The sequence below is a fragment of the Harpia harpyja genome, chromosome W, assembly GCF_026419915.1.
Source record: "Harpia harpyja isolate bHarHar1 chromosome W, bHarHar1 primary haplotype, whole genome shotgun sequence".
NCBI classification, from domain to species: Eukaryota; Metazoa; Chordata; class Aves; order Accipitriformes; family Accipitridae; genus Harpia; species Harpia harpyja.
In genome coordinates, this window is record NC_068968.1 from 32,649,118 (window position 1) to 32,670,520 (window position 21,403).

Here is a 21,403-nt window from a genome sequence, read left to right on the forward strand (position 1 = left end):
ATGAGATATGTCCTGGGAAGCGCTTGAATGTTAGTCAGCAAGTAGTGTGCTGCAGTGTAATGTTCATCTTCACAAAATAGAATATCAAGTGCATCTTCAGCAGAAGAAAAAACCTCTGTCAGCTATCTAGATAACAAGAAATAAACAGAAAGCAAATTTACTTGCAAAGCAAACAGAAATAGCATGCTCATGTTTGCATCATGTTGTCTGAGCTAATAATTCATGCTTCTCAGCTATACTGATTCTTGTTTGGGAACTGGTTACTATGTAGCAGTAGTAGAAAATTAAATTATGTTAATACTTGCTTTTTAAGTGCTGTTTTTAAGAGTCTTATTTTTAATAACTTCTACTTATTGTAGCCAATATCAGGTGTTGAATGTTGGTTTATGTCCACCATAAAATTGTTTCTGGCATCTCAGAGAGAAAATGGGAAACCATTAAAGACTACTTTCTAAGAAAGGGATCCTTATAATCTTTTCAAATCTTAAAGAATCTTTCCTTCTTGGATCCATTAAATATGTGAAGAGATAACTATTCAAAGGAAACTAATTTGTTTGCTGATACTGTTCTTCATAAAACAGACATACTTTTGGTTTCATTTGTTGACTGCAGAGTGTATATGCTTTTGTTATTAGAAGGGCAGATGCTACACTCGAAACATTTTTCAGCCTCAAGAATGGCAGTCTTGAAGTTATTGAAGCCAAATATAAGGATGCATCCACTGGGTCCCACAGACTGGAAGTGTAACCTTCACCAAAGCTTGTTCTTTGCCAATTGCAGCCTTCCAAAAATGGGTGAAATTTCCATTGCTCAACAATCTCACTGATATTTTGTTTCCTAAAAGTGATATTTTTCAAATTAAACTTTTGTTACATATTTCTGTTTGACTGAAATACCAATATTTTAGGTGAAAGTTCTCCAAATCCCCCTCCCCCAAGTTGGATATGGGCATATGTTCATGCAGCATATGATTGACAGATAGTATATGAGTCCATCAAAACTAAATTCTTTCTGGCTGTAGTAGTATGTTTTTTGGTGAGTTGCTGAGTGATATAAAATATTGGAAAGGAAAATCTTTATCTTTTCATCTTGTCCTTCAGAATTTTCTGTGATTACAGAAGTCTTTGTATTTACTAGTCCTGTGTGTTCTGAAGAAAGGCTTCATTTGAGCTTGATTTAATAATAAAATGTGAAACACTACATTTCATTTAGAAGCCTAATCTCTGAATAATTTGCCATGGATTTTATAAGGAATCTGGTAGAAAATATGCCAAGAGATCTAGTCTAGATCCTTAAAGTTATATTATTTTCTGACTCCCCTTGCAGTGCTGTATGCTTAAAAACTTCAAATTTCATCTCTGAAGATTGGTCTTAGTATACGTTTTACACTTCTGTTTGGAAGGAATAATATAGTTTAAACAACTGACCTGAGAAGAGAGATTTTTAAAGCAGGAATGTACTGACCTGTTAAAGAAAAATAAGATAAAAGTGTAAGAAGCCAACTACAGATAAATAATATACTCATCTGAGTTTCTCAGCAGTTAAATTTGTTTTTTCCTTTTGTTTTTGAATTGTTCATGAGCTTTGTAAAGAAGTCAAATGCTAAGTAGAAAACTAAGTAGTCAGGCATGTTTAACCTTTTGTACTGTAATTTGTTTTGAAATATCTTTAAGATAACTTGTCTTCTGGAAACTGGAGAGAGAGGTAACATGATGTTAGATGTTAAGTTTTTTCTTTAAGTGAAATTTGATTAGTTGACTAATTGTTTCTCTCAATTTCTTGTATTTTATTGCATATTTTTATCTTCACTGATCAATGACATTATATATTCTTAGACTTCAGTTTGTGAAGCCATATCATAAAACTTCCTCCTTTGGCAGGAGTGCTCACCAAGCCACTTTCAATCATTTATCAGCAGTCCTGGCTAACCAGGGAGGTCCCAGTTGACTGGAGATTAGCAAATGTGACGCCCATCTACAAGAAGGGCCGGAAGGAGGATCCGGGGAACTACAGGCCTGTCAGTCTGACCTCGGTGCCGGGGAAGGTTATGGAGCAGGTCATCTTGAGCGCCGACCTCGGTGCCGGGGAAGGTTATGGAGCAGGTCATCTTGAGCGCCATCACACGGCACGTACAGGACAACCAGGTGATCAAGCCCAGTCAGCATGGGTTTATGAAAGGCAGGTCCTGCTTGACTAACCTGATCTCCTTCTATGACAAGGTGACCCACTTAGTGGATGAGGGAAAGAAAGGCTGTGAATGTTGTTTACCTGGAGTTTAGTAAAGCCTTTGACACCATTTCCCACAGCATTGTCCTGCAGAAACTGGCTGCTCATGGCTTGGACAGGCATACTCTTTGCTGGGTAAAAAACTGGCTGGATGGCTGGGCCCAAAGAGTTGTGGTGAATGGAGTTAAATCCAGTTGGCGGCCGGTCACAAGTGGTGTTCCCCAGGGCTCAGTATTGGGGCCAGTTCTCTTTAATATCTGTATCAATGATCTGGATGAGGGGATCGAGTGCACCCTCAGTAAGTTTGCAAACGACACCAAGTTGGGTGGGAGTGTTGATCTGCTTGAGGGAAGGAAGGCTCTACAGAGGGATCTGGACAGGCTGGATCGATGGGGCAAGGCCAATTGTATGAGATTCAACAAGGCCAAGTGCCGGGTCCTGCACTTGGGTTACAACAACCCCATGCAATGCTATGGGCTTGGGGAAGAGTGGCTGGAAAGCTGCCTGGCAGAAAAAGACCTGGGGGTGCTGGTTGACAGCCAGCTGAATATGAGCCAGCAGTGTGCCCAGGTGGCCAGGAAGGCCAATCGCATCCTAGCCTGTATCAGAAATAGTGTGGCCAGCAGGAGCAGGGAGGTGATTGTTCCCCTGTACTCAGCACTGGTGAGGCCACACCTTGAGTACTGTGTTCAGTTTTGGGCCCCTCACTACAGGAAAGACATTGAGCTGCTGGAACATGTCCAGAGAAGGGCAACCAAGTTGGTGAGGGGCCTGGAGCACAAGTCTTATGAGGAGCGGCTGAGGGATCTGGGGCTGTTTAGTCTGGAGAAAAGGAGGCTGAGGGGAGACCTTATCGCTCTCTACAACTACCTGAAAGGAGGTTGTAGTGAGGTGGGTGTCAGCCTCTTTTCCTAAGTAGCAAGCGATAGGATGAGAGGAAACGGCCTCAAGTTGCACCAGGGGAGGTTTAGATTGGATATTAGGAAAAATTTCTTCACTGAAAGGGTTGTCAAGCATTGGAACAGGCTGCCCAGGGAAGTGGTTGAGTCACCATCCCTGGAGGTATTTAAAAGACTTGTAGATGTGGCGCTTAGGGACACATGGTTTAGTGGTGAACTTGGCAGTGTTAGGTTAACGGTTGGACTCGATGATCTTAAAGGACTTTTCCAACCTAAATGAATCTATGATCCTAAAAATGATTGTTTTGACACTCTGCAACAAGAGTTCTGGAGGAAAGTATGTTTTTACCATTTACTATATAATTTATTGGAAACTGTTTTTAGTATTCTGCAGGTTTCATAAAACTGCTGATTTCACAATTTTTACAAAAAATTATAGTCTTTAAGTAGATCAAATATCTCCTTCATGTTTTTTTTCCCTATGTATAACTAAAGGAATAGTTCAATCTCTCTGTCAGTATTTTCTCCATTCTCCAAGTTGCTTTTCCAGATAGCTCTTCACATTTTCAAAGTAGTGTTATTACTCAGGACTGCTGTTCAACTTCTGCGTTGCTGGAAAAATTCAGGTCCTCTTGATGCCATCAATTTACATAACTGGTTGTTTCTTTGGATTGTCTGGTCAAAAATATTGTTTCAACTTATGTATTTTTTTCCTTGTACAGATGACTCTTGCGTAATACAAATGTTTTAAAAACTTAACTCTCTTACATAAATCAATTATTTCTGACTGTTAGGACTGACAATGAATTATTTCTGACTGTGTGGACTTGTGCAAAGCATTTGACACTGTCCCACATGACATCCTTGTCTCTAAATTGGAGAGACATCGATTTGACGGATGGACCACTCTGTGGATAAGGAATTGGCTGGATGGTCGCACTCAAAGAATTGTGGTCAACGGCTCGATGTCCAAGCGGAGAGCAGTGATGAGTGGCGTTCCTCAGGGGTCAGTATTGAGACTGGCGCTGTTTAACATCTTTGTCGGCAACATGGACAGTGGGATTGAGTGCACCCTCAGCAAATTTGCTGATGACACCAAGATGTGTGGTGCGGTCGACATGCTGGAGGGAAGGGATGCCATCCAGAGGGACCTTGACAGGCTTGAGGAGTGGGCCCATGTGAACCTCATGAAGTTCAACAAGGCCAAGTGCAAGGTCCTGCACCTGGGTCAGGGCAATCCCAAGCACAAATACAGGCTGGGCAATGAGTGGATTGAGAGCAGCCCTGAGGAGAAGGACTTGGGGGTGTTGGTTGACGAGAAGCTCAACATGACCCGGCAATGTGCGCTTGCAGCCCAGAAAGCCAACCGTACCCTGGGATGCATCAAAAGAAGCGTGACCAGCAGGTCAAGGGAGGTGATTCTCCCCCTCTACTCCACTCTCGTGAGACCCCACCTGGAGTACTGCATTCAGCTCTGGGGCCCCCAGCATAAGAAGGACGTGGACCTGTTGGAGCGAGTCCAGAGGAGGGCCACAAAGATGATCAGGGGGCTGGAGCATCTCTCCTATGAAGACAGGCTGAGAAAGTTGGGGTTGTTCAGCCTGGAGAAGAGAAGGCTCCGGGGAGGCCTTATAGCAGCCTTCCAGTACCTAAAGGGAGCCTACAAGAAAGCCAGAGAGGGGCCTTTTACAAGGGCAGTGATAGGACAAGGGGTAATGGCTTTGAACTGAAAGAGGGTAGATTAAGATTAGATGTAAGGAAGAAGTTCTTTACTGTGAGGGTGGTGAGGCACTGGAACAGGTTGCCCAGAGAGGTTGTGGATGCTCCATCCCTGGAAGTGTTCAAGGCCAGGTTGGATGGGGCTTTGAGCAACCTGGTCTAGTGGAAGGTATCTATGATTCTATGATTGATTCTATGTTTTTAGAACTTGTATTGCATAGCAATATGAACAGACATGGTATTTTCCATTTTTTGGTATGACAAGTGCGTTCACAAATCTGAGTACTAAAATACGCACCACCACCCCGCAAAGAAAACCAACCCTAAAACAAATACGCCCCAACTACATAAGTTAGCAAGATGAGCAATTTTATAAGAATTTTCTTTTGTGTTAAACTATTGAAATGTTTTTTAAGCATTTTTCCTATTTATTAGCAGGCTTTTAAATTGAGTACATTATTATTGCAAAGTTATTTCTTTTTTTTATCATGAATACTAGACTAACTGTAGAAAAGTGACTAGTTTTTGAAGGTATTTCAGTATTCTGCACTGTATAATTAAATGCAGTTATTTGTTCCTAAAATATATTGATACTTTGCCAAATTTATACCGGCTTATCATATAAGCTGTATGTCCTGCATGATAGAAGTATTAATGCTGCTACCTCTACTCATGTAGTATATCATTTGTCCAGGACACTGGTAATTACATTTTTGTGTTTAATTTCATTTAGTTCTAGCAAATCTGCTTACTTTTTTGTAAATCTACATCTCCTTTACAGTCTTCAAATATTTTTATGTCATGATGTTTATCAGTAATTGCTTATGAGATATTCATTAGTTAAGGGTGTATGTGTATATATGAGAGTTTGTAATATTGCATTTTGTTGAACATAGACAGCCTGCTTTAAAAACTCAACGTTATCCTAACTTCCTTTTAAAGAATAAAAAAATCACAAAACCAACAAAAAACTACCCCAACGGTTTGTAGCAAAAGATTTTATTCTGTCAAGCTTCCTTTTCTTTATTAACAGGATTATTGCCATGTGTGGAGACTATTACATTGGTGGACGTCGCTTTGCTTCACTCTCAGACCTAATTGGTTATTACAGTCATGTGTCTTGTTTGCTGAAGGGGGAAAAACTATTCTTTCCAGTAGCACCTCCAGAGGCAAGTAGTAAAATTTTAAAATGTCATTTACTTAAATATTAATATCATTAATCTTGCATTTGATATTCATAGTTTTCTATGAAAAAAGCATTGTAGACAGCTTCCCCTAGTTCTAGAGCTGTCTCAGCATATGGTGAAATATAAGGAATATATAAACATGTTCTTACGGATAGAAAGTAATGATAAAAAATTGTTTTTTAATGAAAATCTGTAATGAGAAAGCTAGATATCAGGTATTGCAGTTATCTCCAAATGTAGTAATAACATTGTACGTAAACTGAGATAAACAAGAAAATGTGTGGTTCTTGGCTAGCAAAGAGCATCATTGTAATGTAGCTAGCCTCTAGGGTTTTTACATTGACTTAATACAGTATTTCAAAATAATATTACTATTTTATAGCAAAGATTTCAAAATACGCATCCTGGAAATAACCAAAGTTCCTGAAAGCTGGGCTTCTTTCAAGTGACTATCCCGAACACAATATCAGTAATTAAAAAAAAAAAAAAAACAAAACCAACCCAGACAAAACAGGCCCCCCCCAAACACCTGCAGACTGTGGGCCCCCCCCCAAATAAAGATGTTTGTGAATGTTAAACTTATTTATAAATTTCCACTAAGTGGAAGAAAGTTCTGAAGTACTCTTTCATGGGAATTACATTATTGATAATTTGATTTTTGGAAATAATGTGACCAATAATGTTACAAGGCTAGAAACAAAATGAGAGCTTTTGTAGATAACTTTAGGAATTAAGCATTTCCAGCTCTTACTATTTTTGACCCTTTGAAAACTTAAAACTAGCAAAGGGATACAAATGACTATTACCAGTCTTTTGCCTCAGAATAGCATAATGTTGGGGAGAGGAAGTCTACATTAGAATGAAAAGGAAAATTGATATCTTTGCACTCTTCTCTAAAATTGTAGCCTGTGGAGGATAGAAGGAGAGTTCGAGCAATTCTACCTTACACCAAAGTGCCAGAAACTGATGAAATAAGGTATGTTTTAATAATAGGTAGAAACAGTTGTGAAATTCTTGGAGTATTTATAAATACAAATGATTTTGGTATATGTTCACTATGCATATACTTTCCAATTGCATCTTAGACTTAATGTTCTGGGAGGTTAAAGGTATGATGCCTCTTTTTTCTTTTTTTTTTCTTTTTTGTCTCATGTCTTGTCATCTCTCTCCTTGTCTTTTTTCTCCCCCCCCCCCCCCCCATATGGCAATAACACTTTTATTCTGGGTATACTCTTTGTATTAATTGTAAGGGGAGTTACATTTAATTGCTAGAACTATGAAACTTAGTTTAGAAGTAGAACATTACTAATTTCAAAGGCTTACCCACTTTGAGAAAAATGTAAGTTTGTGCATGAAGAAATTTGTGCGAAAATGTCTCATGTGAGGGTTTGAAATAAATCGGCTCTGAATTTGCCTGTGGAAGTAGCTAGTAACAGATAAATAGTTCAAGCCAAACCAATCTTGACCACTAAAAAGAGAATGAGAATTGACTCCGATAAAATTAAGAACAGTATTTTTAGTGTCTTCCTTGAAATAAGGAAAAAAAGGAGAGAAAGAATGATTCCCTTCCCTTCTCCCTCTCCCCTCTTTGGAAAGAGTCTGTATTGAAGAAATGATACTTTTAAATGTGTAATCTTAATATTTTAAAAAGTTATTGAATTGCCTCTCTGGACACCAGGTGCTCAACGAACCGCTCTATCACTCCCCCTCCTCAACTGGACGGGGGGAGAAAATATGACGAAAGGCTCGTAGGTCGAGATAAGGACAGGGAGATCACTCAGCAATTACCGTCATGGGCAAAACAGACTTGGCTTGGGGAAATTAATTTAATTTATTGCCAATTAACACCAGAGTAGGATAATGAGAAGTAAAACCAAATCTTAAAACACCTTCCTCCCACCCCTCCCTTCTTCCCGGGCTCAACTTCACTCTCAAATTCTCTAGCTCCTCCCCCAGAGCAGTGCAGGGGGATGGGGAATGGGGGTTGCAGTCAGTTCATCACACATTCTCTCTGCCGCTCCTTCCTCCTCACGCTCTTCCCCTGCTGCAGCGTGGGGTCCCACTCATGGGAGACAGTCCTCCACAAACTGCTCCAATGGTGGTCCTTTCTACTGGGTGCAGTCCTTCAGGAACAGACTGCTCCAGTATGGGTCCCCCATAGGGTCACAAGTCCTGCCAGCAAACCTGTTCCAGTGTGGGCTCCTCCTTCCACGGGGCCACAGGTCCTGGCAGAAAACCTGCTCCAGCACAGGCTTCCCATGGGGTCACAGCCTCCTTCAGGTGCATCCACCTGCTCTGGTGTGGGGTCCTCCACAGGCTGCAGGTGGATATCTGCTCCACCGCAGACCTCCATGGGCTGCAGGGGGACAAACTGTGTCACCATGGTCTTCACCATGGGCTCCAGGGGAATCTCTGCTCCGGCACCTGGAGCACCTCCTCCCCCTCCTTCTTCACTGATGTTGGTGGCTGCAGGGTTGTTTCTCTCACATATTCTCACTCATCTCTCTTCTGGCTGCTGTTGTGCAGCAGTTTTTTTCCCCTTCTTAAATATGTTATCACAGAGGTGCTACCACCATCATCGATTGGCTCAGCCACCCCTGCAGCCCCCCCACTACCAAAACCTTGCCATGTAAACCCAATACACTCTCTCATACTTTTTTTTTTCCTGTGTACTGCTACTCATTTCCTTTGTAATATTAATCTATCAAGAAAATCTATGGGATGGTGTTTACTCCTCACTTCTCTTACATTTTCACAATATATGTTATGTGGAAAGGATGCAAAACCAACAGTCCTATATCTAATAGAAGAACATATGCTAGTTGCTTGGAATTAATACTGCTTTCTTGACATGTCAATTTATTTCCAGATTAAAAAAAAAAAAAAAAGGAAGATTTGAAGAGGTTTATAGTGATTTCAAATGAGACCGTCTTGGTTTCACAAGTTGATAGAACATGCTGGTTGAATTAGGTTCTTGATAGGACTGTGTCATGGTTTAACACCAGTCAGCAACTAAGCACCACGCAGCCGCTCACCCACTTCCCCCCACCCAGTGGGATGGGGGAGAGAATCAGGAAAAAAAAAAAAGGTAAAACTTGTGGGTTGAGATAAGAACAGTTTAATAGAACAGAAAGGAAGAAAATAATAATGATAATGATAACACTAATAAAATGACAATAATAATAATAAAAGGATTGGAATATACAAAATAAGTGATGCACAATGCAATTGCTCACCACTTGCCAACTGATGCCCAGTTAGTTCCCGAGCAGCGATCCCTCCCAGGCCAACTCCCCCCAGTTTATATACTAGACATGATGTCACATGGTATGGAATATTCCTTTGGCCGGTTTGGGTCAGCTGCCCTGGCTGTGTCCCCTCCCAACTTCTTGTGCCCCTCCAGCCTTCTTGCTGGCTGGGCATGAGAAGCTGAAAAACCCTTGACTTAGTTTAAACACTATTTAGCAACAACTGAAACCATCAGTGTGTTATCAACATTCTTCTCACACTAAATCCAAAACACAACACAATACCAGCTACTAGAAAGAAAATTAACTCTATCCCAGCTGAAACCAGGACAGACTATTAGTCTAAGATTATAGAGAAAAGTATATTACAGCTTTATATCCTCATTGGGGTGGAAATTTATCCCAAGGTTGCATGTCCAGTCCATTCTGACCTCTTCAAAAAACACTGTGAGGATATTCATCTTTGAGAAGACCTTCTTCTAAGCATACAAGAAGGTGGTAAGACAGGAGAGAATGCCCTAATTGTGTATTGCAAGTAGGGCTTCTTTCTATTCTTATGCATAGTAGGATCCATCAAGTCCAGTAAATGCCTAATTACACCTACCAACTTAAGAGGAAAAAGTATTTCATTACTCTGCTATGGTAACAAGAATTGCAGGAAATTATACCTTTTCTCTCCCTTTTAGGATACAGCTGAAATGTAAAGTTCTGTGTGTTTGGCTAGGCAATTTCAACCAGTCTTCCACGCAATAACTTACTGTGAACTTCTTTGTAATATGTAGAATAGCCTTGCTGTTTATTGTACATTGTTAAGATTTAGGTTCATTAGTAGCTGAATTAATTCTAAGTATTTTCATTAGGCTTTTTTATTCTTGCTGTTCGGTTTGTGCTCAAGTTAATGCATTTTCTGTTATCCTCTGTCGCAGATGAATTATTAAGAGAAGTCATTGTTGTGGGGTTAACTAAAAGGGTTTTATTAATGATTAAACAGTGATTAAATGGTAATTAATCATTGAATGAAAATCAAATGGTAATCAAATGGCAATTAAGCAATAATTGAATGGTAATTAAACTGATTTAACAATGATTTGACAATGATTTAAATTATTGTTTAAATCATTTAAATCATTTAGATGGTAATTAGATGATGATTTAGACAACAGTCAAAAACTCTACTACTTACTGCACTTGTAATAATTAACCTGTAGCTGGATATATAAATGTTACTAGCATACAATATACTCTTAGGCCTAATGTAAAATGTCGCTTACTTTGTTATAGATATCAGATGCCAGATAAGGGGTCTCTCAACCTCAAGGAGTAACCTTGAGAGCCATCCCTTCTCAAGGGGGAGATCACCGCTATGCAGCCTGCTGCCATACAGGAGAGCTCAATGGGCTCGGGGGGGGGCTACAGATATTTATAGTGTAAAGTGACTGACTTGTAGTCAAATCCCTTTTTGGTGTATGTGCAGCTGTAGCAGTTTTAGTTTTGTCTAGTCCCAACTCAGGCTGGTACTGTTAGCTCCTGATAAGACATGGCCTAGACTCCTTAGTTCCTGAGAAGATATGGCTTAGCACAATTCTCAAGGTTTGCACAGCAGGGCTGATTTCAGTCAGGCCTACTTGTTAGTAATGCCTGAACCAAAGTACTGTTCACTTGGAGTGGGTGCATCTGTCACACCCTCTCAAATGAGAGACATTCCACAGAAAATTGCTATCTAATTTTGGATTGAACTAGTAGTTGATGAGCTTCAGTACCTCATACGTATTGCCTGTATCCCTGATGCATCATCTGACTTAATTGAGAAGTCCCCCTGTGCTCCAGTGAAAGGTTTTCATATGACCTGATGTCATGGTTTAACCCCGGCCAGCAACTAAGCATCAACAGACACTGGAGCGGTATTTTTCCTGGATGGATGCTTTTTGGCTGTTGTTTTTCCTTGCAGTTCCTGTACTCGAGCTTCTAGTCTCCAGGTAGGTTCACCATCCCACTTCCTCATGTCCTCCCCCTGGTCATGCAGATAGAACCACAGGGTGGTACGTGGTGTGCACCACTGGTAACGCTCTCCCCTGAACACAAAAAGGATGACTTAATAGCCAAGACATTGGTTGGTATGGGTGAGGAAGACCTATCCTTTAATTGCTGGGACAATTGTTGGGACAGTTTCTCCACAGCCGAGACGCAGGCCTGTAGGGAGGAAGCGAGATTATCTTCGAATTCTCAGAGTTGGCTGGCCAATCCATCCACAGTTGGTGCTTCCGTGTCTCTCCAGCTCATTATCGCCAGGGTGTTGGTGTACGATGTCAGTGCACTTAGTACAAACTTTTGCCACATGGACCGTGTGCACCGGATTTCATCTGGGTTTTTGGATGCCTGGTTGTCATCCACGTTGCTATAGGTCACCTCCACCATGGCTAATTCCCTCAGATACTGGATACCTTTCTCAATGGTGGTCCACTTGCTTTGGGAATTTGCAGGATCTTCCTTGAAGGGATACCTGTCCTTCACACTTGACAGGAGCCTCCTCCAAAGACTGAGGACTCCTGCCCCTTTTACAATCCCTTTGTCAGTGGCCTTATCCCTAGCAAGGGATCCCAGCTGCCGAGCTTCCTTACCCTCTAATTCCTGACTACTGGCCCCAATATCCCAGCATTGGAGTAACCAGCTGAGAATTAGCTCACCTGGTTGACAGCTAAAATCTTTTCGCATGTCTCACAGCTCACTTAAGGATAAGGATCGGGTGGTTTCTGTCTCATTTATGATTTCGGTCCCTTCCTCCTCCTGTTCTTGTGACTGCCCTGCTGCAGAACATGCTGTCTCTTCTGATTCTTTCTCCTGCTCCCTCTTAGGAGAAGCTTCTTCATCCCTTATTAAATGAGTTGACTTCCACTTCTATTGTTTCTTTTTAGTTATAGGGGTGACTGATATAGTTGAAGGCTGGGTCTCTGGTTTAGTCAGTGTCTGTTGGTATGTTTTCAGATCCAGAGACCCTCTCTTCTCCTTGAGAGTGCTGAATAGTACTGAGCAGTGTTTGGTAGGTGCAGGCCAGGCCCTAGCACAGTGCAATAAGTTGTGCCTCTTTGGAATAGCCAGGGTATCTTTTTTTCAAACATTCTATCACTTCATCAGGATCTGGGAGTGAAGTCCCAGACCATCGGAGGTGACAACCTTTCTAGATACCTGCCCATATTCTCCCGCATGCCGTGCCACCCATAACCACACTGCCGTGGGGCCTGGGTGATATTCCTAAATAGTTGGTTAACTTTGGAAAAAGTCGAAACAATATTCCAAAGAAATACCAATATGAATATTTTGGTTACCCAAGGATGTTCAAGATACTGAAGAGTTGTTGTAACAAGGGAGAAAACATCATGGAAGAAGGTGGTGAAGGTGCCATTTTGTATTTCCTCCACAAAAAAACCTCTCGGAGGAAGTGTAATTGTTAATTGTCTCCATGAGATGGTTCCCAAAGTACAGTAATGGCATCAGTACAGAGCCCAAATAGCAGATTAAGCTCAAGGCCAGTGTTTTAATAATAAATCTCCCAGGCAAAACACCACTAAGTGCTACAGAGTACAGCAAACTGCAAAAGCCAACACCAATCTTTAACACGTACAGCAAAAAAGAGAGCATGGCACAGATCAGATAAACTAATGTTGAGAACAGATGAATCAATATTGTGACCAGCAATTGTTAACAGATAGAATAATTATAAATTCCTTCTAATGTGCTCTGGTCAAATCTGTTATTATCTCAAACCCTTCGAGCCCCACGTTGGGTGCCAAAAAGGACTGTTGTGGTTTAACCCCAACTGCCAGCTAAGCACCACAGAGCCACTTGCTTACTCTGCCCCTGGTGGGATGGGGGAAGAATTGGAAGGGTAAAAATGGGAAAGAAACTCGTGGGTTGAGATAAAGACAGTTTAAGAATTAGAAAGAAATTTAAAAAAAAAAATTGTAAGGGAAAAAAACCAATGCCAACCAACAAAGAGGAAAATAAAACCCAAGAAAGACCCAAGTGATGCAAATGAAAACAATTGCTCACCACCAACCAACTGATGCCCAGCCAGTCCCTGAGCACCCTCCACCCCCAGTTTTATTGCTGAGCACAATGTCATATGGTATGGAATATCCCTTTGGCCAGTTGGGGTCAGCTGTCCCAGCTGTGTCCCCTCCCAACTTCTTGTGCACCCCCAGCCTACTTGCTGGCTAGGCAGTGTGAGGAGCAGAAAAGGCCTTGATGCTCTGTGAGCACTGTTCAGCAATAACTAAAACATCAGTGTGTTATCAACATTATTTTCAGCACAATTCCAAAACATAGCCCCATACAAGCTACTATGAAGAAAATTAACTCTATCCCAGCCAAAACCAGTACACCTGAGTTTGGGATTACATTTAAGGAATAACTTATACTAACCTTCCAGTAATGAAACTCCCATGGACATTTTAATGCATTGCATTTATGCTCTTGTTGTAGCTAACTGCATGTCTTTTCGAGGAACTATTCTATATCTTCTTTTTAGCACTTATCTTCATATGAAAAGGCCTAAAGAGTAGATATTCTGCAGGCTTTATTATACAAAATTAGGTTTTGATAAAAGTATTATTTTCTTAGACTATTAAGGGAATCTTTGATTGTTTTTACTTGTGTTTAGTATTTGATCCCTCTTGATAAAAGAAGAATGCTACTATCTTTTAATGTTGTTGTGGTGTTTTTTGTTTTATGTATCCTTAGCACACCTTAAAGTATCTTTTATATTCTAAATGTAAATCAAAGAAGGATAAATATTCATCTATCATAGCTACTTAAACTGTGTGAAAAATGCACATGGTGTGCTTGGGATACCAATAAATGTATCGTTCATGATTTCCTCAAACGTTTTGCTGAAACTATGCTCAAGAATTCATTGTGTTCATTAAACTTTGTATTATGATTGTACTTCTAACATGAATCTTACTGTAACACTCTTCAGTTTCCTTAAAGGAGATATGTTTATTGTCCATAATGAATTGGAAGATGGCTGGATGTGGGTTACAAACCTACGGACAGATGAACAAGGTCTTATTGTAGAAGACCTGGTAGAAGAAGTGGTAAGTAATTTTATATTCAAATCTGTTACAGAACTGAGATTTGATTTTTTTTTTTATTATTATTTGTGTGTAAGTTAACATTGAAATAAACCCAAACTAGTGGCATTTAACTGCCTGACTTTATGTGCTTTTCTAAACCTTCTTGCAGTAATTGAATCTGCCAGTTTTTAAATAGTATAACAAACCTTTAAGTCTGATTCAATATCCAAACAAAGTACTTATTCACATGTTATCCAAACAAGTTCATGTGCAAATGAATGATACTGTGAACTTATTAGGCAGTTCCCTAAACTCACCAGTCCTGATAAAGAATTTGCTAGTCATTCATTTGCATTCTTTTTTATTTTTTTTGTTTGCTATGAAACATTCATAAATACATAGACTGAAATTTTGCACTGCAGTATGTTGTTTTTTTTTTTAAGGGCCAAGCGTGGGTTAAAAAGTATATTGATGAGTTAATTATACCTAGAAGTGCTTATGCTAAGTCAGGAAGCTAAACAGGTGACCTAAAGATAATTGAATTACTGCAGGAGAAGAGATGATTTAATGGATAAAAACATCCACCCCACCCTCCCACATGCTTTTTTTAAAAGAAGTTCACCATTGCTTTGGAGTCCTGATGATGTTTACTTTGCAGCATATATATTTTGCTATTAGTAGTGTTTGCTTCACCTGTTTCTCACATCTATATCAGGATGTGAATGGCTAAATTGAAATGGCAGTGTTAGAGTATCTAACTGTAGATTTCTGCATTAGTGGTTGAAGTTCAGGAAAGTTGAGATTTAAGTTACTACATATAAAGAAGGACTTGAAGAGTGACAGAAACAATCTTTTGAAATAATGTGTTATGGCTGAATTTCCACATAGTGAATGAAGTTGAAAATGTCTTTACATGAACTATGCAATAAGCCATCTAGTTCAAAAATGTCTTGGACTTTTTAGCGCTGTTTATTTTTACAGGAGGTCTTAACCTCTGAAGTTTACTTTTCTAAACTCAAGCATACTGTTGTCATGCACTTAATATGTTAATTCTCCTATTAGGGAAGAGAAGAAGATCCACATGAAGGCAAAATGTAAGGATTTTTGTTTTGTTATTAAAAGCAAATTATAAAATAACTGTTTGTAAACTTTAGCTATGAGATTGGGAAGGTGAACCAAAGCTGTGTGTACTTGTTTTTTGATGTTAAGACTTTTCTTCTATACTAGCTGTTGAAGATGCATAGGTAATTGACATGAAGTCTTGTATTAGTTATGCATAATGTTAATGGGTTTTGCAGTGATAAAATCTTGGATGAGTCTCTGTGTGATCACTTTACCCAGAATATGTACAATGGAGGGTGTGGTGTTTTCTGATTTGTGGGGGTTTTTTTATACACATACAGTTTGCCTTAAAGGTAACCTTTTTATCAGGTCTGCTCAACTCTAAATGCAGGAGAGGGAACAAAGTATCATTAGAGGAATGATAGTGTAATAGTAACACTTTCTATATATTAGCCTCATGTGCTAACACTTAAAGCGAAAACCAGGAGACTATAGAATAATGTTTGCAGTGAATTCCAACTTGTTAAATACTTTAAAAAAACCAAACCAAACCTAATACAATTTACAGTGAACAATGAATTGATATTATGGGAAACTGTTGATTGTTTTATTATTTTCAGTAGTAAAGATGAGTAGCAAATGAAAGTTACAGAAAATTTCTAGTAGCTGGATAACTTCATCTGTCCTCCAGTTGCTTGCTGCTGCTTCCTGTATTTATCGCCCAGTTTGCAGTCTCCAAAGGACTGATGATTGCAGAAGGCATTTCTTGGTTGGGTTTTTTGGGGGGGTTTGTTTCTGTCATGGTTTAACCCCAGCCAGCAACTAAGCACCACGCAGCTGCTCACTCACTTCCCCCCACCCAGTGGGATGGGGGAGAGAATCAGGAAGAAAAGTAAAACTCCTGGGTTGAGATAAGAACAGTTTAATAGAACAGAAAGGAAGAAACTAATAATTATAATAATAACAATAATTAAATGACAATAATAATAATAAAAGGATTGGAATATACAAAACAAGTGATGCACAATGCAATTGCTCACCACTTGCCAACTGATGCCCAGTTAGTTCCCGAGCAGCGATCCCTCCCAGGCCAACTCCCCCCAGTTTATATACTAGACATGACGTCACATGGTATGGAATATTCCTTTGGCCGGTTTGGGTCAGCTGCCCTGGCTGTGTCCCCTCCTAACTTCTTGTGCCCCTCCAGCCTTCTTGCTGGCTGGGCATGAGAAGCTGAAAAACCCTTGACTTAGTTTAAACACTACTTAGCAACAACTGAAACCATCAGTGTGTTATCAACATTCTTCTCATACTAAATCCAAAACTTAACACTATACCAGCTTACCAGCTACTAGAAAGAAAATTAACTCTATCCCAGCTGAAACTGGGACAGGTTTTTTTTGTTTGTTTGTTTGTTTTTCAATAGGGGAAAGAAAATCATTGGTGTGTGGCTTCAGTTTACTGGTCCCCAATGTTCTGCTAGTCAGTTTGGCATAGCAGTATAACAGTAGTAGGGATGCCTTCAAATACAGGAACTTTTTTTTTTTTTTTTTTTTTTAACAAAGTAGTTCGTAGCAGATTATTAGAGCTTGACAGTGTCAGTCCAGTTACTAATGCTGCTCGGAGGATTCCAGGGGAGGCAGGGATTTCTGCAAATATTCCAATAGCCAGAGATTGTCCTGTAAAGGTAATATAGAAAGCAAGTTAGAAGTAGAGCTCTTTTTTGATGTGTAAAAGAGGCTTTCTTTTACATACTTAAACACACGTGCGTGCACACACGCATTCTGCAAAGAAAGGCCATATTTCTAGCTTTCCTTTAAAGGACAGGATGAGCTCTTAAGATGTAGCATGTGGTGTGCCACGTGTAAACTGAATAGCCATCAATCTCAAGCTGTTTCCTATAATCATAGGTATTAGGTTGAGACTGGACAGATTGCTGTATATTTTTAGGATGATGCTCTGACGCAGGACTCTGTGGAAGATGCAAGGTGTGAGATTAAAGCAATTCATACTCAGTAGTCTAACAAAGCTAGGTTTTATTTCCTCAGCTTCTAGCAAAATTCAATTTTAGTTATTCTGTACAGTATTTAACTTTCATTAATCTCTTTGCGCTTTGCATTTCATGTTTCAAATAAATTGCTTTCTGAGACTGACTCAGACTGACTCATGCCTGTCAAATTATCTAGCATTTAAACAATGCCTTTTCATCTCTAAACACACTTGGATTTGAACATCTACTTCGTGTTGGACACTTGTATTGAAATGAGTTTGTTAATATAGCTGTAGATATTTATTTTTCATTCCATTGGTAGAAAAACAGAATCGCTGAGTAACATAACGGTTGCTTATATAATCTATATGTACTAGATTTTTTAAATAAAGATTAATTCATAGGTATCAGAGCCTTAGATGTCACAACAACTAAAAAAGAGAGCTGATAGTCTTGCTTTCTAATTTTTCTCTTCATCTTTAAGATGGTTCCATGGGAAGATCTCCAAACAAGAGGCTTACAATTTGCTGATGACAGGTACTTGTATTTCAGATGGAAATACAGTGGTAGTAGAATGACACAAAGTAATCCTGTTTATAACAGACTGCAGCAAAACCTGTTTTTTCTGTATGAACATATGAGCATCAGACTTGTGGTTGCTACTATATGGGGGGAAAAAACCTCATGGCTGAGCATTGAGTATTTTTTTTTATGTTCTCAAGTACAGTTAGTTTCATAATTCTAATTGAAATAGTTAATTTTTTAAAATTTTTGTAATATATATAAATAAAAAAATATCTTGGGCTTCATCAAAATGCTGAGGAGAAAATACTGTTATGTACTTACGGGAGAATGTATTATAAACTCTTTTTAGTCTCCTCATAGAGGAAATAATTTTTAAAATGAAAGCATCAAGATTTCTGACTCATACCGTCAAATAACATACCTTAAATATGAGAACAAAATTCTTTAGGTTTCTTTGAAAACATTGTCAAACCTCCCACACACACACCATATGTTCTTGTAAAGAGGTGGCAAAAGTGGGGATAGGTTGTCAGCTACAGCCAAATGATTTTGCATTAACTTTGGCAGTTTAGTACTACTTCATTCCATTTGGGTAAAGAACGGGGATTGTTGTTGGAACTTACATCAGACTTTCTCCTTTAAGTGTGCAATTCTTGCTAATTTGTACAGAAAGAGCTTTGATAAGAGTTCATGACACTAAGATAAGTAACAGTGAATAATACTGTATTATGATATCTTTTCAGTTGGTCAGGTGTGCAGTTTTCTTGTGAGGCCTTCAGATAATACACCTGGTGATTATTCACTTTATTTTCGGACCAGTGAAAATATTCAGCGTTTTAAAATATGTCCAACATCAAGCAATCAGTTTATGATGGGAGGCAGATATTATAATAGGTAAGTTTTAATAGTTGTGTGTATTTTATACTTCTGTAATGAATTTGTATAACGTATTGCTGATAACTTACTGATATGATCACAAGATTTCGGTATTTCTTAAGAATATACTAAGAGTTTTAACTAACTTGCTTAGTAGTTAGTTGTAACTAAGCACGTTCTAAAAGCCTTCAAAAGCTTAAGTGTAACTTGTTTCTTTTGAAGTATTTTTCTCCTGTAAATGATTTTCTTCACCCTATAAATTGGATTATGACATGTAATTAGGAGAATGCTGTGTTGTCTTGGAAGCTACTATTTATAATAGGGAGTTTTGTGTATATGAAAGGGGAAAATTAAAATGTTAGTTTTATTGGAGACATTCAGTAGGGATTTTAAAGTATAAATAATAGAAATGGGTATTGACAAGAAAGGGAGAAATTATCTTCATTGTTGAAAAAAGTCATTAAATTAAACACCTTAAAACATGTGAATGATACTTTGGTCAGAAGTGCAGATCACTTCATTTAGAGTGATGAAACTTGGGATGGGTTTGTTTTGCCATGGGTATAAAAATATGTTAGTATGTACAAAAAGAAATGACGAGAGATAAGTTTCCCCTTTCGTGGAAGAAGCTATCAATACAGCTCCATCCTTGAATCTGTGACAACTCTATGAATAAGATTATCAAGACTTCTCAGTAGTGAAAACTCACCTTTTTCTTTTAATTGAGGCCATTGCCTATCACATAATCAGAAATTTTCCAGACTTGTTTATCTAGAACCAGGGTACTCTTCATCCCAATAGAGAATTTCTCTCACTTCCAGTTTGGCTTCTGAGTGGATAGAGATCCAGCAGCTGGTGTGTCTGAGAAAACGTTGAGGTCTCTTAACCAAGAAGTTCAGTGGACTTCTTCATATGATTTCAAATGGACAATGGTTTGAGAGTAAGCAATTGGAACCTTATTAACCTATGTATATCCCACACACAGGCTGCTTGAGTACCTTCTACATTAATCAGTCTGGCCTCCAGACATCCTCATTGAAAATCAAGCTAGCTGCAGTGTCAGCCTTTGATGAAGGTAAATCCTCTTTTGCCCATTCTCTAGTTACATGGCTTATTAGGAGGATGATAGGCTAAAAGCCCACACCCTAGGTGATGTCAAACTAATTAGCAAATTAGTGGAAGTCTTATTAGTCTCAATGGCTTTGCAACATTAGATAGTATAGCTCCAGAAGCTTACTGCAATAAGTTATTACTTTAGGAAATTAATTTCCTGCTGCTGGATTCACTTGAAGTGTATATATAAAATACATTTACCTAGAGAAGATTCTTTCCTTGACATGGGATGGAAAACAAGATTAAAAGATTAAGTATCACTAAATTATGATAATATGGTTTTAGAGGGGTTTTTGAATATTTTGGTACCTAGGTTGCAAAGATCCTCCTCAGTGAAAGAGAACTGCTTGGCTTTGAAAGACTTCTAGTTTTTGTTGAATGTTTTGGGGAATTACTGATATACTCCTAGGCTCAAATTCTGTCCAAGTTAGTATTTACTGAAAGTTGATAAACTTCTTGCAAGTTCAAACGGTATGTAATGCAAGACAATGATGCAAAATGAAGGTGGCAACTGCCCCAAATTATTTACCATAAGATCTACTGCAGAGGGCAATAAATAAGAAATAGGAAAAAAGGAATAACTTTCTGTGGGCTTTTTAATATTTGTACTGTTTTATTTGTTATGGACACTGGAAGAAGGAAGTCTTTAAATATATGAAGACTAATGTGGATTGTTGTATGGAACAATCAGAAGTGGCTGAAAAGCATTGAATCCAGTGGCACTGAATCCAGAACAGAAACATAGGAAGTATGAATTTATGCAAGATAATGAAATGATTTATGAGCATTTCTTGAGGCAGAGAGAAAATCTGTTTTTCTTCTTTTATAACTTATGTAAAAATGTAGTTTGTCTTCAAAGTGAAAAACTAGAGGTTGAAGAAGTGCTGCTTGTTTAAATGCATCTGTTAAATAATTTTCATTGATCTTTTTTATAGTAAGCTATTTCTTTAAATGCTCTGAAGGTATCTGCTTTAAATCTGATACTAGTATTAGACTGGAATTTTATAAAAATCATCCTTGGTAGTAGTGTTGTTTCTCTTAATATTCTTCTCTTGCAGTTTTAGTGATTGTAAGTGGGATTAAAAAAATTGATAAAATAAAGCAAATCTATTCTTTGTTTGCAGAGTATTGATTACAGTTATAGTCACATAAATTATAAACCAAGATTTTCCATACAAAAGTAAGAGCCTGAAAAATAGTAAGGAAACCAACTCAAAAGTTGACTATTGTTTTATTTCCCAGGTAATTTGAATATCCACACATGGGACTGGAAGGTCCGCAACCTATGTAAGCAATGCTATGTCTCTGCCTATGTTCCAAAAACAAGCCAAAATTATTCTGGGTGATCATGGGGAAAAATTCCTGGGTACATCTCGGGAATCTAGTGTTCTGTGATGCATAGGAAGACTACTTTTTCCACTAACCTTTTTCCTTTGCATATTCTCCCACCATTCTGTATATAAATTGCTCAAAACTTATATTGATG

At 38.7% G+C, this 21,403-nt stretch overlaps 1 protein-coding gene across 8 annotated transcripts in view; it reads left to right on the plus strand.

The window, feature by feature from the left end:
- LOC128136192 (ras GTPase-activating protein 1) overlaps positions 1–21,403 on the plus strand; it is a 143,774-nt gene that overhangs the window by 56,720 nt on the left and 65,651 nt on the right. For 5 of the 8 annotated variants that reach the window (XR_008233283.1, XM_052775376.1, XM_052775373.1 and 2 more), the window contains 6 exons: positions 5,878–6,013; positions 6,937–7,007; positions 14,255–14,372; positions 15,414–15,445; positions 17,888–17,940; positions 18,672–18,822. Coding sequence is in view for 7 of the 8 variants with exons in the window: in XM_052775376.1 (XP_052631336.1) it covers positions 5,878–6,013; positions 6,937–7,007; positions 14,255–14,372; positions 15,414–15,445; positions 17,888–17,940; positions 18,672–18,822 (561 nt within the window). In the remaining variant the exon portion in view is untranslated. Of the gene's footprint in view, positions 1–2,119; positions 2,145–3,847; positions 4,132–4,849; positions 5,014–5,877; positions 6,014–6,936; positions 7,008–14,254; positions 14,373–15,413; positions 15,446–17,887; positions 17,941–18,671; positions 18,823–21,403 lie in introns of those variants that run through there. The other 3 variants (XM_052775379.1, XM_052775375.1, XM_052775377.1) reach the window with 3 other exon arrangements.